General features: G+C 42.9%; 1 protein-coding gene across 4 annotated transcripts in view; it reads right to left on the reverse strand.

Moving 5' to 3' along the window:
• The window catches only part of LOC106612871 (tripartite motif-containing protein 3), a 42,629-nt gene that overhangs the window by 2,476 nt on the left and 25,685 nt on the right, over window positions 1–14,468 (reverse strand). For all 4 annotated transcript variants that reach the window (XM_045724527.1, XM_045724528.1, XM_045724529.1 and 1 more), the window contains 8 exons: window positions 13,204–13,500; window positions 11,303–11,567; window positions 9,462–9,565; window positions 5,692–5,859; window positions 1,784–1,952; window positions 1,462–1,521; window positions 1,202–1,272; window positions 32–172 (listed from right to left, as the gene is read on the reverse strand). In XM_045724527.1, coding sequence (XP_045580483.1) covers window positions 32–172; window positions 1,202–1,272; window positions 1,462–1,521; window positions 1,784–1,952; window positions 5,692–5,859; window positions 9,462–9,565; window positions 11,303–11,567; window positions 13,204–13,500 — 1,275 coding nt within the window. The remainder of the gene's footprint in view (window positions 1–31; window positions 173–1,201; window positions 1,273–1,461; window positions 1,522–1,783; window positions 1,953–5,691; window positions 5,860–9,461; window positions 9,566–11,302; window positions 11,568–13,203; window positions 13,501–14,468) is intronic.

Below are 14,468 nucleotides of genomic sequence, written 5' to 3' on the forward strand. Positions count from 1 at the left end.
AATCTTGCCATCAAGATCATCATTAACTGACCTGTATTCTGCTGTTCCCCCAGTCGGCAACGATGATGTTCCCGTTGGCGTCCACGGCAACGCCTGTCGGGGCGTTGAACTGTCCGTTCCCCTCGCCATGGGAACCAAACTTAAACAGGAACTCCCCGTCTGCACTGTACACCTATTAGGGAAGGAATTCAAACTGTTCAGAAGTAGTGTGTCCTAACCTCAACCCTAGCTTCATGTCCACATCCAGGTTCAACTCTAACCTGAACCTCAACCCTAGCTTCATGTCCACATCCAGGTTCAACTCTAACCTGAACCCTAGCTTCATGTCCACATCCAGGTTCAACTCTAACCTGAACCTCAACCCTAGTTTCATGTCCACATCCAGGTTCAACTCTAACCTGAACCGCAACCCTAGCTTCATGTCCACATCCAGGTTCAACTCTAACCTCAACCCTAGCTTTATGTCCACATCCAGGTTCAACTCTAACCTGAACCTCAACCCTAGCTTCATGTCCACATCCAGGTTCAACTCTAACCTGAACCTCAACTCTAGCTTCATGTCCACATCCAGGTTCAACTCTAACCTGAACCTCAACTCTAGCTTCATGTCCACATCCAGGTTCAACTCTAACCTCAACTCTAGCTTCATGTCCACATCCAGGTTCAACTCTAACCTCAACCTCAAACCTAGCTTCATGTTCACATCCAGGTTCAAACATCACTCTAAACTCAACCCTAGCTTCATGTCCACATCCAGGTTCAACCTTAACTCTAACCTCAAGCCCAACCTTAAACCACAACCCTAACCTACACTGGTCAGAGGTAGTCTACTACGCACATCCAACAGTTAACATAACAGAGTTTGGGGATTTCTATTCCCTTCATTTGAAATGATTCAAACTGACATCAGATAGCCAACAGTGGGAGTGGGACATTTTCCTGTGGCACAGTGACGTACAGTAACTACAGGATGGCAGTGAGGGAGTGACACAAAGCTGCAACCACAGAATGCTCAAGGCCTGAAGTCAAGGCATTTTAAACCTACCTGATATGACTACAGTAACACACACACACACACACACACACACACACACACACACACACACACACACACACACACACACACACACACACACACACACACACACACACACACACACACACACACACACACAGAGAAAGAGAGAATAGTGAGACGTACCTTCACTGAATGGTTGTGGAAGTCTGTTACCACAATCTCATTTTTGTTGTTGATCGCCACAAAGTGGGGACCTAGGGTAGGGAAGGGGAGGAAGGAAGGGATAGAGGAAGAGACAGGGAGAGGGAAGAGAGGAGGAGGAGAGAGGATGAGTCATCAACATAACAGTGCAGTAGAGGAAACACCAAGTAATGTACAATGTAAGACACGGCAATGGACAGTTGTATTATGAAGAGACTGCTATACCATACATCAATACTTACTGAACGCAGGGCCAGATTTACTCAGCTTGGGTTCCAGTGAAATGTTTGTACCACTTTTTTCTAAAAAAGAAACAATAAAAGGTCAAAGTCAGAGATGAGATGGAAACGAGATTGAAATGAGTGACAGGTTTCCCCATGGAGCTAGTGAAGCCATATCATTGGAGGGTTATAGAAATGGAAGAGAATCACACTGACCAAAGAGTTAAAAGCAGAAAGGAGACTACAATAGAACAGGAATTGTTCCAAAAATAGTGACAAACAGTGGAATAAGTCCCAAAACTGCAAACCCATAGATAGATCATGCAAGGAGTGTCTCCCCTACCTGTGAACTGTCTGTCTGATGTCCCCCTGGCTCCAAACTTAGTGACTAGCTTCCCATTGGCCTGGAAGATAAACACGCAGCAGGCCTTGTTATCCACGGTGATGATGTGTCCGTTCCTGTCCACCGCCACTCCTTTAGGGCCCATCAGACGACCCGCCCCAATCTTACTCTGTCAGGGAGAGAGGGAAAGAATGGAAGGTCAGAGGGATGGAGAGTAGAGGTCGACCGATTAATCGGAATGGCCGATTAATTAGGGCCGATTTCAAGTTTTCATAACAATCGGAAATCGGTATTTTTGAACGCCGATTTTGCCCATTTCATTTTTATTTATTTTTTACCTTTATTTAACTAGGCAAGTCAGTTAAGAACACATTCTTATTTTCAATAACGGCCTAGGAACGGTGGGTTAACTGCCTTGTTCAGTGGCCGAACGACAGATTTTTACCTTGTCAGCTCAGGGATTCAATCCTGCAACCTTACGGTTAACTAGTCCAACGCTCTAACCACTTGCTTTACATTGCACTCCACGAGGTTACGCGAATGCAGTAAGAAGCCAAGGTAAGTTGCTAGCTAGCATTAAACTTATCTTATAAAAAACAATCAATCAATCATAATCACTAGTTAACTACACATGGTTGATGATATTACTAGTTTATCTAGCCTGTCCTGTGTTGCATATAATCGCTTAGGTACACGTTGCTCCAACCATAAACATAAATGCCTTTCTTAAAATCAATACACAAGTATATATTTTTAAACCTGCATATTTAGTTAATATTGCCTTAGCAATGAATTTCTTTTAACTAGGGAAAATGTGTCACTTCTCTTGCAAACAGTCAGGGTATATGCAGCAGTTTGGGCCGCCTGGCTCGTTGCAAACTGTGAAGACTATTTCTTCCTGACAAAGACAGCCGACTTCGCCAAACGGGGATGATTTAACAAAAGCGCATTTGCGAAAAAAGCACAATCGTTGCACGACTGTACCTAACCATAAACATCAATGCCTTTCTTAAAATCAATACACAGAAGTATATATTTTTAAACCTGCATATTTAGCTAAATGAAATCCAGGTTAGCAGGCAATATTAACCAGGTGAAATTGTGTCATTTTGCGTTCATTGCACGCAGTCAGGGTATATGCAACACTTTGGGTAATTTGTCAGAATTTTACGTAATTATGACATAACACTGAAGGTTGTGCAATGTAACAGGAATAACGTTTTGTTTTCGAGATGATAGTTTCCGGATTCGACCATATTAATGACCTAAGGCTCGTGTTTCTGTGTGTTATTATGTTATAATTAAGTCTATAATTTGATAGAGCAGTCTGACTGAGCGATGGTAGGCAGCAGCAGGCTCGTAAGCATTCATTCAAAATAGCACTTTCGTGCGTTTTGCCAGCAGCCCTTCGCAATGCATTGTGCTGTTTATGACTTCAAGCCTATCAACTCCCGAGATTAGGCTGGTGTAACCGATGTGAAATGGCTAGCTAGTTAGCCGGGTGCGCGCTAATAGTGTTTCAAACGTCACTCGCTCTGAGACTTGGGAGTGGTTGTTCCCCTTGCTCTGCATGGGTAACGCTGCTTCGAGGGTGGCTGTTGTCGATGTGTTCCTGGTTCGAGCCCAGGTAGGAGCGAGGAGAGGGACGGAAGCTATAGTGTTACACTGGCAATACTAAAGTGCCTATAAGAACATCCAATAGTCAAAGGTATATGAAATACAAATCGTATAGAGAGAAATAGTCCTATAATTCCTATAATAACTACAACCTAAAACATCTTACCTGGGAATATTGAAGACTCATGTTAAAAGGAACCACCAGCTTTCATATGTTCTCATGTTCTGAGCAAGGAACTTAAACGTTAGCTTTTTTACATGGCACATATTGCACTTTTACTTTCTTCTCCAACACTTTGTTTTTGCATTATTTAAATCAAATTGAATATGTTTCATTATTTATTTGAGGCTAAATTGATTTTATTGATGTATTATACACTGCTCAAAAAAATAAAGGGAACACTTAAACAACACATCCTAGATCTGAATGAAAGAAATAATCTTATTAAATACTTTTTTCTTTACATAGTTGAATGTGCTGACGACAAAAATCACACAAAAATAATCAATGGAAATCCAATTTATCAACCCATGGAGGTATGGATTTGGAGTCACACTCAAAATTAAAGTGGAAAACCACACTACAGGCTGATCCAACTTTGATGTAATGTCCTTAAAACAAGTCAAAATGAGGCTCAGTAGTGTGTGTGGCCTCCACGTGCCTGTATGACCTCCCTACAACGCCTGGGCATGCTCCTGATGAGGTGGCGGATGGTCTCCTGAGGGATCTCCTCCCAGACCTGGACCAAAGCATCCGCCAACTCCTGGACAGTCTGTGGTGCAACGTGGCGTTGGTGGATGGAGCGAGACATGATGTCCCAGATGTTCTCAATTGGATTCAGGTCTGGGGAACGGGCGGGCCAGTCCATAGCATCAATGCCTTCCTCTTGCAGGAACTGCTGACACACTCCAGCCACATGAGGTCTAGCATTGTCTTGCATTAGGAGGAACCCAGGGCCAACCGCACCAGCATATGGTCTCACAAGGGGTCTGAGGATCTCATCTCGGTACCTAATGGCAGTCAGGCTACCTCTGCTGAGCACATGGAGGGCTGTGCGACCCCCAAAGACATGCCACCCCACACCATGACTGACCCACCGCCAAACCGGTCATGCTGGAGGATGTTGCAGGCAGCAGAACGTTCTCCACGGCTTCTCCAGACTCTGTCACGTCTGTCACGTGCTCAGTGTGAACCTGCTTTCATCTGTGAAGACCACAGGGCGCCAGTGGCGAATTTGCCAATCTTGGTGTTCTCTGGCAAATGCCAAACGTCCTGCACGGTGTTGGGCTGTAAGCACAACCCCCACCTGTGGACGTCGGGCCCTCATACCACCCTCATGGAGTCTGTTTCTGACCGTTTGAGCAGACACATGCACATTTGTGGCCTGCTGGAGGTCATTTTGCAGGGCTCTGGCAGTGCTCCTCCTTGCACAAAGGCGGAGGTAGCGGTCCTGCTGCTGGGTTGTTGCCCTCCTACGGCCTCCTCCACGTCTCCTGATGTACTGGCCTGTCTCCTGGTAGCGCCTCCATGCTCTGGACACTACGCTGACAGACACAGCAAACCTTTTTGCCACAAGTCGCATTGATGTGCCATCCTGGATGAGCTGCACTACCTGAGCCACTTGTGTGGGTTGTAGACTCCGTCTCATGCTACCACTAGAGTGAAAGCACCGCCAGCATTCAAAAGTGACCAAAACATCAGCCAGGAAGCATAGGAACTGAGAAGTGGTCTGTGGTCTCCACCTGCAGAACCACTCCTTTATTGTGGGTGTCTTGCTTATTGCCTATAATTTCCATCTGTTGTCTATTCCATTTGCACAACAGCATGTGAAATTTATTGTCAATCAGTGTTGCTTCCTAAGTGGACAGTTTGATTTCACAGAAGTGTGATTGACTTGGAGTTACATTGTGTTGTTTAAGTGTTCCCTTTATTTTTTTGAGCAGTATATTAAGTTAAGTGTTCATTCAGTATTGTTGTAATTGTCATTATTACAAATAAAAAACAACAACAATCGGACGATTAATCGGCATCGGGTTTTTTGGCCCTCCAATAATCGGTATCGGCGTTGAAAAATCATAATCGGTCGACCTCTAATGGAGAGGGAAAGATGTGAATTGTGATGAGTCTTATCTGACGTGCAAATCAAAGGGGCAGCTATGGGAAAGCTCAGTGCACCCGGTACGTATAGAACATACAAGGAGAGGGGATATAGTAGACTGTTTAACGTTGATGTTTCAGCTCGAGGTCTTTCTCAGGACCAGTCTCCTAGAGTATCCTCATGACCTCTCACCTTGAACTTCCCGTCGGAGGAGAAGATGCTGACCCAGCGGTTGTCGTAGTCGGCCACAATGATGTCACCGTTCATATCCACGGTGACCCCCGTGGGGCGCTGCAGTTGCCCCGGCGACCGACCCCTGACCCCAAACCTCAGCTTGAATGCCCCATCGTTGGAGAACACCTGGAGAATAATACCACAACAACACTCAAACAGATTTGGATTTGAAATAACCTTTTTCTTAAGGGACAATAAGGAATAGGGTGGAATTTGAGATTTGCCTTGAAATATGTGCTTGACCTGTGATACTCTGATTGAAACTACCATAACCTAATACCTTTTCTGCTTTGCAACAATGAATTTAGTACACTCATCCCACTCTGCATGCTATCACTATACACATGGTTACCTTTCTCTCACAGGTTGTATGCAGTGGTGTAAAGTACTTAAGTAAAAATACTTTAAAGTACTACTCAAGTTGTTTTTTGGGGAATCTGTACATTACTTTATTATTTATATTTTTGACAACTTTTACTACATTTACTTTTACTACATTCCCAAACTTTTACTTTTACTACATTCCCAAACTTTTACTTTTACTACATTCCCAAACTTTTACTACCTTTACTTTTACTAAATTCCTAAACTTTTACAACATTTACTTTTACTACATTCCCAAACTTTTACTTTTACTACATTCCCAAAGAAAATGATGAATGAATGACTTTTTACTCCATACATTTTCCCTGACACCCAAAAGTACTCATTACATTTTGAATGCTGAGGCAGGACAGGAAAATGGTCTAATTAACACAAGAGAATCAAGAGAACATCCCTGGCCTTCCCTACTGCCTCTGATCTTGCAAACTCACGAAACACAAATGCTTCATTTGTAAATGATGTCTGAATGTTGGTGTGCCCCTGGCTATCCGTAAATTAAAAAATATATATATGTGCCCTGGTTTACTTAATATAAGGAATTTGAAATTATTTATACCTTCTTTTACTTTTGATACTTAAGTATATTTTAGCAATTACATTTACTTTTGATACTTACACTACCGTTCAAAAGTTTGGAGTCACTTCGGAATGTTCTTGTTTTTGAAAGAAAAGCACCATTTTTACAGTGTAGACATTGTTGGTGTTGTAAATGACTATTGTAGATGGAAATTGCTTATTTTTTTATGGAATATCTACATAGGCATACAGAGGCCCATTATCAGCAACCACCATCACTCCTGTGTTCCAATGGCACATTGTGTTAGCTAATCCAAGTTTACAATAGCAATAAAACTGTCCTTCTTTAGACTAGTTGAGTATCTGGAGCATCAGCATTTGTGGGTTCGATTACAGGCTCAAAATGGCCAGAAACAAATAACTTTCTTCTGAAAATCGTCAGTCTATTCTTGTTCTGAAAAATGAAGGCTATTCCATGCGAGAAATTGCCAAGAAACTGAAGATCTCGTACAACGCAGTGTACTACATGTTCACAGAACAGTGCAAACTGGCCCTAACCAGAATAGAAAGAGGAGTGGGAGGCCCCGGTGCACAACTGAGCAAGAGGACAAGTACATTAGAGTGTCTAGTTTGAGAAACAGACTCCTCACAAGTCCTCAACTGGCAGCTTCATTAAATAGTACCCGCAAAACACCAGTCTCAACTGGTTGTATGGTTGTAGTCTCACCTGTATACACTGGTTGTAGTCTCACCTGTATACACTGGTTGTAGTCTCACCTGTATACACTGGTTGTAGTCTCACCTGTATACACTGGTTGTATGGTTGTAGTCTCACCTGTATACACTGGTTGTATGGTTGTAGTCTCAGCTGTATACACTGGTTGTAGTCTCAGCTGTATACACTGGTTGTAGTCTCAGCTGTATACACTGGTTGTAGTCTCAGCTGTATACACTGGTTGTAGTCTCAGCTGTATACACTGGTTGTAGTCTCAGCTGTATACACTGGTTGTAGTCTCAGCTGTATACACTGGTTGTAGTCTCAGCTGTATACACTGGTTGTAGTCTCAGCTGTATACACTGGTTGTAGTCTCACCTGTATACACTGGTTGTATGGTTGTAGTCTCACCTGTATACACTGGTTGTATGGTTGTAGTCTCACCTGTATACACTGGTTGTATGGTTGTAGTCTCAGCTGTATACACTGGTTGTATAGTTGTAGTCTCAGCTGTATACACTGGTTGTATAGTTGTAGTCTCAGCTGTATACACTGGTTGTATGGTTGTAGTCTCAGCTGTATACACTGGTTGTATGGTTGTAGTCTCACCTGTATACACTGGTTGTATGGTTGTAGTCTCACCTGTATACACTGGTTGTATGGTTGTAGTCTCACCTGTATACACTGATTGTATGGTTGTAGTCTCAGCTGTATACACTGGTTGTATGGTTGTAGTCTCACCTGTATACACTAGTTGTATGGTTGTAGTCTCACCTGTATACACTGGTTGTATGGTTGTAGTCTCACCTGTATACACTGGTTGTAGTCTCACCTGTATACACTGGTTGTAGTCTCACCTGTATACACTAGTTGTATGGTTGTAGTCTCACCTGTATACACTGGTTGTATAGTTGTAGTCTCACCTGTATACACTGGTTGTAGTCTCACCTGTATACACTGGTTGTATGGTTGTAGTCTCACCTGTATACACTGGTTGTATGGTTGTAGTCTCACCTGTATACACTGGTTGTAGTCTCACCTGTATACACTGGTTGTAGTCTCACCTGTATACACTGGTTGTATGGTTGTAGTCTCACCTGTATACACTGGTTGTAGTCTCACCTGTATACACTGGTTGTATGGTTGTAGTCTCACCTGTATACACTAGTTGTATGGTTGTAGTCTCACCTGTATACACTGGTTGTATGGTTGTAGTCTCACCTGTATACACTGGTTGTAGTCTCACCTGTATACACTGGTTGTATGGTTGTAGTCTCACCTGTATACACTGGTTGTATGGTTGTAGTCTCAGCTGTATACACTGGTTGTATGGTTGTAGTCTCAGCTGTATACACTGGTTGTATGGTTGTAGTCTCAGCTGTATACACTGGTTGTATGGTTGTAGTCTCAGCTGTATACACTGGTTGTATGGTTGTAGTCTCAGCTGTATACACTGGTTGTATGGTTGTAGTCTCAGCTGTATACACTGGTTGTAGTCTCACCTGTATACACTGGTTGTATGGTTGTAGTCTCAGCTGTATACACTGGTTGTAGTCTCACCTGTATACACTGGTTGTATGGTTGTAGTCTCACCTGTATACACTGGTTGTAGTCTCAGCTGTATACACTGGTTGTATGGTTGTAGTCTCAGCTGTATACACTGGTTGTATGGTTGTAGTCTCAGCTGTATACACTGGTTGTATGGTTGTAGTCTCCGCTGTATACACTGGTTGTATGGTTGTAGTCTCACCTGTATACACTGGTTGTATGGTTGTAGTCTCAGCTGTATACACTGGTTGTATGGTTGTAGTCTCAGCTGTATACACTGGTTGTATGGTTGTAGTCTCACCTGTATACACTGGTTGTATGGTTGTAGTCTCACCTGTATACACTGGTTGTATGGTTGTAGTCTCACCTGTATACACTGGTTGTATGGTTGTAGTCTCACCTGTATACACTGGTTGTATGGTTGTAGTCTCACCTGTATACACTGGTTGTATGGTTGTAGTCTCACCTGTATACACTGGTTGTATGGTTGTAGTCTCAGCTGTATACACTGGTTGTATGGTTGTAGTCTCACCTGTATACACTGGTTGTATGGTTGTAGTCTCACCTGTATACACTGGTTGTTGCTGTCAGCCACTACGATGCGTCCGTTGCTGGAGGTGGAGATTCCCTGGAGGTTTGTAAACTCTGCTTTATCTCTCCCTCTGGTTCCTGTCAAATACACACATCCAGTAAGAAAACGGAGTCAAACCATCACACATCCAGTAAGATCACTGAGTCAAACCATCACACATCTAATAAGATCACTGAGTCAAACCATCACACATTCAGTAAGATCACTGAGTCAAACCATCACACATCCAGTAAGATCACTGAGTCAAACCATCACACATTCAGTAAGATCACTGAGTCAAACCATCACACATCCAGTAAGAAAACTGAGTCAAACCATCACACATCCAGTAAGATCACTGAGTCAAACCATCACACATCCAGTAAGATCACTGAGTCAAACCATCACACATCCAGTAAGATCACTGAGTCAAACCATCACACATCCAGTAAGATCACTGAGTCAAACCATCACACATTAAGTAAGATCACTGAGTCAAACCATCACACATCTAATAAGAAAACTGAGTCAAACCATCACACATCCAGTAAGATCACTGAGTCAAACCATCACACATTCAGTAAGATCACTGAGTCAAACCATCACACATCCAGTAAGATCACTGAGTCAAACCATCACACATCCAGTAAGATCACTGAGTCAAACCATCACACATTCAGTAAGATCACTGAGTCAAACCATCACACATTCAGTAAGATCACTGAGTCAAACCATCACACATTCAGTAAGATCACTGAGTCAAACCATCACACATTCAGTAAGATCACTGAGTCAAACCATCACACATCCAGTAAGATCACTGAGTCAAACCATCACACATCCAGTAAGAAAACTGAGTGAAACCATCACACATTCAGTAAGATCACTGAGTCAAACCATCACACATTCAGTAAGATCACTGAGTCAAACCATCACACATTCAGTAAGATCACTGAGTGAAACCATCACACATCCAGTAAGATCACTGAGTCAAACCATCACACATTCAGTAAGATCACTGAGTGAAACCATCACACATCCAGTAAGATCACTGAGTCAAACCATCACACATCCAGTAAGATCACTGAGTCAAACCATCACACATCCAGTAAGATCACTGAGTCAAACCATCACACATCTAATAAGAAAACTGAGTCAAACCATCACACATCCAGTAAGATCACTGAGTCAAACCATCACACATCCAGTAAGAACAGTCTCAGTGTCCATGGAAACAAGGGCTAAATAGCAGAGTCACGAGTTATCACAGAGACCTCAAAAGATCTTCATCAGTAAGATGGCTGAGAGCAGTGAAACAAATTGTGAGTATTTTCCTACTTTTTCCACAGAATTGTCTGTACCCTGCAGCCTGCACTGAGAAAACTAAGATAACTATTATCCAACTTGATCACTATATGTGGTTGTCTTACTTTAGTCTTATTGTACCTACTTCAGTTGCATGCACTGCCTCTGGATACGAGCGTAAAACAACAAGTCAAATGTTAATGTCTTCATCAGTAACACTGCTTAAAAAAACTATGGGAGCATTGAACCAATGTGTAGTATTCCCTTCTTTTCCCCATGGCCTGTTTTGTACCATGCAAGATTTTAAACTGATTATCAAAGACAGTAGCAAAGAAAGCTGTTTTTGAAAATGTTTTTACTTGTAATTTGCCATCGTGACTTGTGATTGTTTTAGCTACTTTAGTTAAATCCACTTTCAAGTCATAGGATAAGATAATCACCTAAATGACTCAAATGTAAATATAAGCAGCTGTACCACATAGTTAAACTAATATTAATAGGTATTACATGTCTCTATGATCTGCACCTACCGACTCTGTAGATGAGTTCATCCTCGATGGGGTTCTCCTTCTTCTTGGTGGTGCTGTACATACTGGAGGGTCTCCTCACAGCCTTCTGTCTGATGTGGCCCCCCGTCCCACTAGGACTCTTCACCCTCCTCTTCACATCGTCTGGAGATTGCAGGACATCCGAGGGCTTGACCGCACGCAGCCGGAACGGACTGCCCCTGACCGGCTGGTCGTACAGGAGGAGAGAGAAGGAGAACTCCCCCTCAGAGCGCATGGTATAGCCCACCTGCAGAATATTTTGGAACAGACCCTTATCAGGCACCTCCAGGGGAATAAAGTCTTAGACAGACAGTACAGCTGCATACAAAATAAACACTGTACATTAACCTGTTGGGTCTAGGGGGCAGCATTTGCACGTCTGGATAAAAAAAATGTACCCGATTTAATCTGGTTACTAATCCTACCCAGTAACTAGAATATGCATATACTTATTATATATGGATAGAAAACACTCTAAAGTTTCCAAAACTGTTTGAATGGTGTCTGTGAGTATAACAGAACTCATTTGGCAGGCAAAACCCTGAGACATTTTCTGACAGGAAGTGGATACCTGATGTGTTGTATTGACTTTAAACCTATCCCATTGAAAAACACAGGGGTTTAGGAATATTTTGGCACTTCCTATTGCTTCCACTAGATGTCACCAGCCTTTACAAAGTGTTTTGAGTCTTCTGGAGGGAGATCTGACCGAACAAGAGCCATGGAACGGTGATGTCCCATTAGACACCTGGCGCGCTACTTCATGTTGGGTACCCTCGTTCCAATACGTTATAAAAGGCTATGCATTCGTCCACCTTGAATATTATTCATGTTCTGGTTAAAAAGGCCCTAATGATTTATGCTATACAACGTTTGACATGTTTGAACGAACGGAAATATATTTTTCCCCTCGTTCATGACGAGAAGTCCGGCTGGCTTACATCATGTGCTAACGAGACGGAGATTTTTGGACATAAATGATGAGCTTTTTTGAACAAAACTACATTCGTTATGGACCTGTGATACCTGGAAGTGACATCTGATGAAGAGAATCAAAGGTAATGGATTATTTACATAGTATTTTCGATTTTAGATCTCCCCAACATGACGTCTAGTCTGTATCGCAACGCGTATTTTTCTGGGCACAGTGCTCAGATTATTGCAAAGTGTGATTTCCCAGTAAGGTTATTTTTAAATCTGGCAAGTTGATTGCGTTCAAAAGATGTAAATCTATAATTCTTTAAATGACAATATAATATTTTACCAATGTTTTCTAATTTTAATTATTTAATTTGTGACGCTGACTTGACTGCCGGTTATTGGAGGGAAACGATTTCCTCAACATCAATGCCATAGTAAAACGCTGTTTTTGTATATAAATATGAACTTGATAGAACTAAAAATGCATGCATTGTCTAACATAATGTCCTAGGAGTGTCATCTGATGGAGATTGTAAAAGGTTAGTGTATCATTTTAGCTGGTTTTATGGTTTTGGTGACCCTGTCTTTGACTTGACAAAACATTACACACAACTCTTGTAAATGTACTGTCCTAACATACTCTAAATTTATGCTTTCGCCGTAAAACCTTTTTGAAATCGTAAAACGTGGTTAGATTAAGGAGATGTTTATCTTTCAAATGGTGTAACATAGTTGTATTTTTGAAAAATTTGAATTTTGACATTTATTTGGATTCAAATTTGCCGCTCTTGAAATGCACCTGCTGTTGATGGAGTGCACCACAGGTGGCACGCTAGCGTCCCACCTAGCCCCAAGAGGTTAAACACTTGACAATACATACATTGGATAGATTACATACATTAGATTACACAACACATATATTGCAAGTTACGATGTCATATACAAAGTACAGTTATCCTCACCTCATACGTCCCATTCTTATTATCCACCACCTCTGTCTCCGTGGTTACCGCCCCGTCCACCGACACAATCTCGGCCCGCAGCGCCGCATTGCCCGTCTTCACCAGCTCGCTGTCCTTGTCCTTGGTCGTCACTGTGACGGTGGTGTGCTGGCCAGCCAGGGTGTGGCGTAGTCCCTCTCCCGTGGCGACGGAGGTGTGGCCAATGGCTCCCGTGGTGATGAGCACGCCCAGGTTCTGGATAGAACGACGAAGACCCTCTGTCTCCACCTGGCAGTCAAGATGGCCGTTCTCATGGGGCTGGGAGGGGGAAAGGGTAGGTTTGTTAAGTTTATCAAATCAAACTTTATTTGCCACATGCGCCGAATACAAGTGTAGACTTTACCGTGAAATGCTTACTTACAAGCCCTTAACCAACAGTGCAGTTCAAGAAGAAAACATTTACCAAGAAGAATAAAATAAAAAGTAATAATAAAAAGTAACACAATAACAATAATAAGGCTATATACAGGGGGCACCGGTACCGAGTCAGTGTGCGAGGGTACAGGCTAGTTGAGGTAATCTGTACATGTAGGTGGGGGCGAAGTGACTATGCATAGATAACAAACAAACAGCGAATAGCAGCAGTGTACAAAAGAGGGGGGGGTGGCGACTAAAGTCTAATGGCTTGGGGGTAAAAGCTGTTGAGGAGGCTTTTGGTCCTAGACTTGGCGCTCCGGTACCGCTTGCCGTGCGGTAGCAGAGAAAACAGTCTATAACTTGGGTGAGTGGAGTCTGACAATTTTATGGGCTTTCCTCTGACACCACCTATTATAGAGGTCCTGGATGGCAGGAAGCTTGGACCCAGTGATGTACTGGGCCATTCGCACTACCCTCTGTAGCGCCTTACGGTCAGATGTTGAGCAGTTGCCGTACCAGGTGATGCAACCGGTCAGGATGCTCTCGATGGTGCAGCTGTAGAACCTTTTGAGGATCTGGGGATCCATGCCAAATCTTTTCAGTCTCCTGATGGGGAAAAGGTTTTGTCGTGCCCTCTTCACGACTGTCTTGGTATGTTTGGACCATGATAGTTCGTTGGTGATGTGGACACCAAGGAACTTGAAACTCTCGACCCGCTCCACTACAGCCCCGTCGATGTTAATGGGAGCCTGTTCGGCCCTCCTTTTCCTGTAGTCCATGATCAGCTCCTTTGTCTTGCTCACATTGAGGAAGAGGTTGTTGTCCTGGCACCACACTGCCAGTTCTCTGACCTCCTCCCTATAGGCCGT

Source organism: Salmo salar, chromosome ssa09 (genome assembly GCF_905237065.1).
Source record: "Salmo salar chromosome ssa09, Ssal_v3.1, whole genome shotgun sequence".
NCBI lineage: Eukaryota > Metazoa > Chordata > Actinopteri > Salmoniformes > Salmonidae > Salmo > Salmo salar.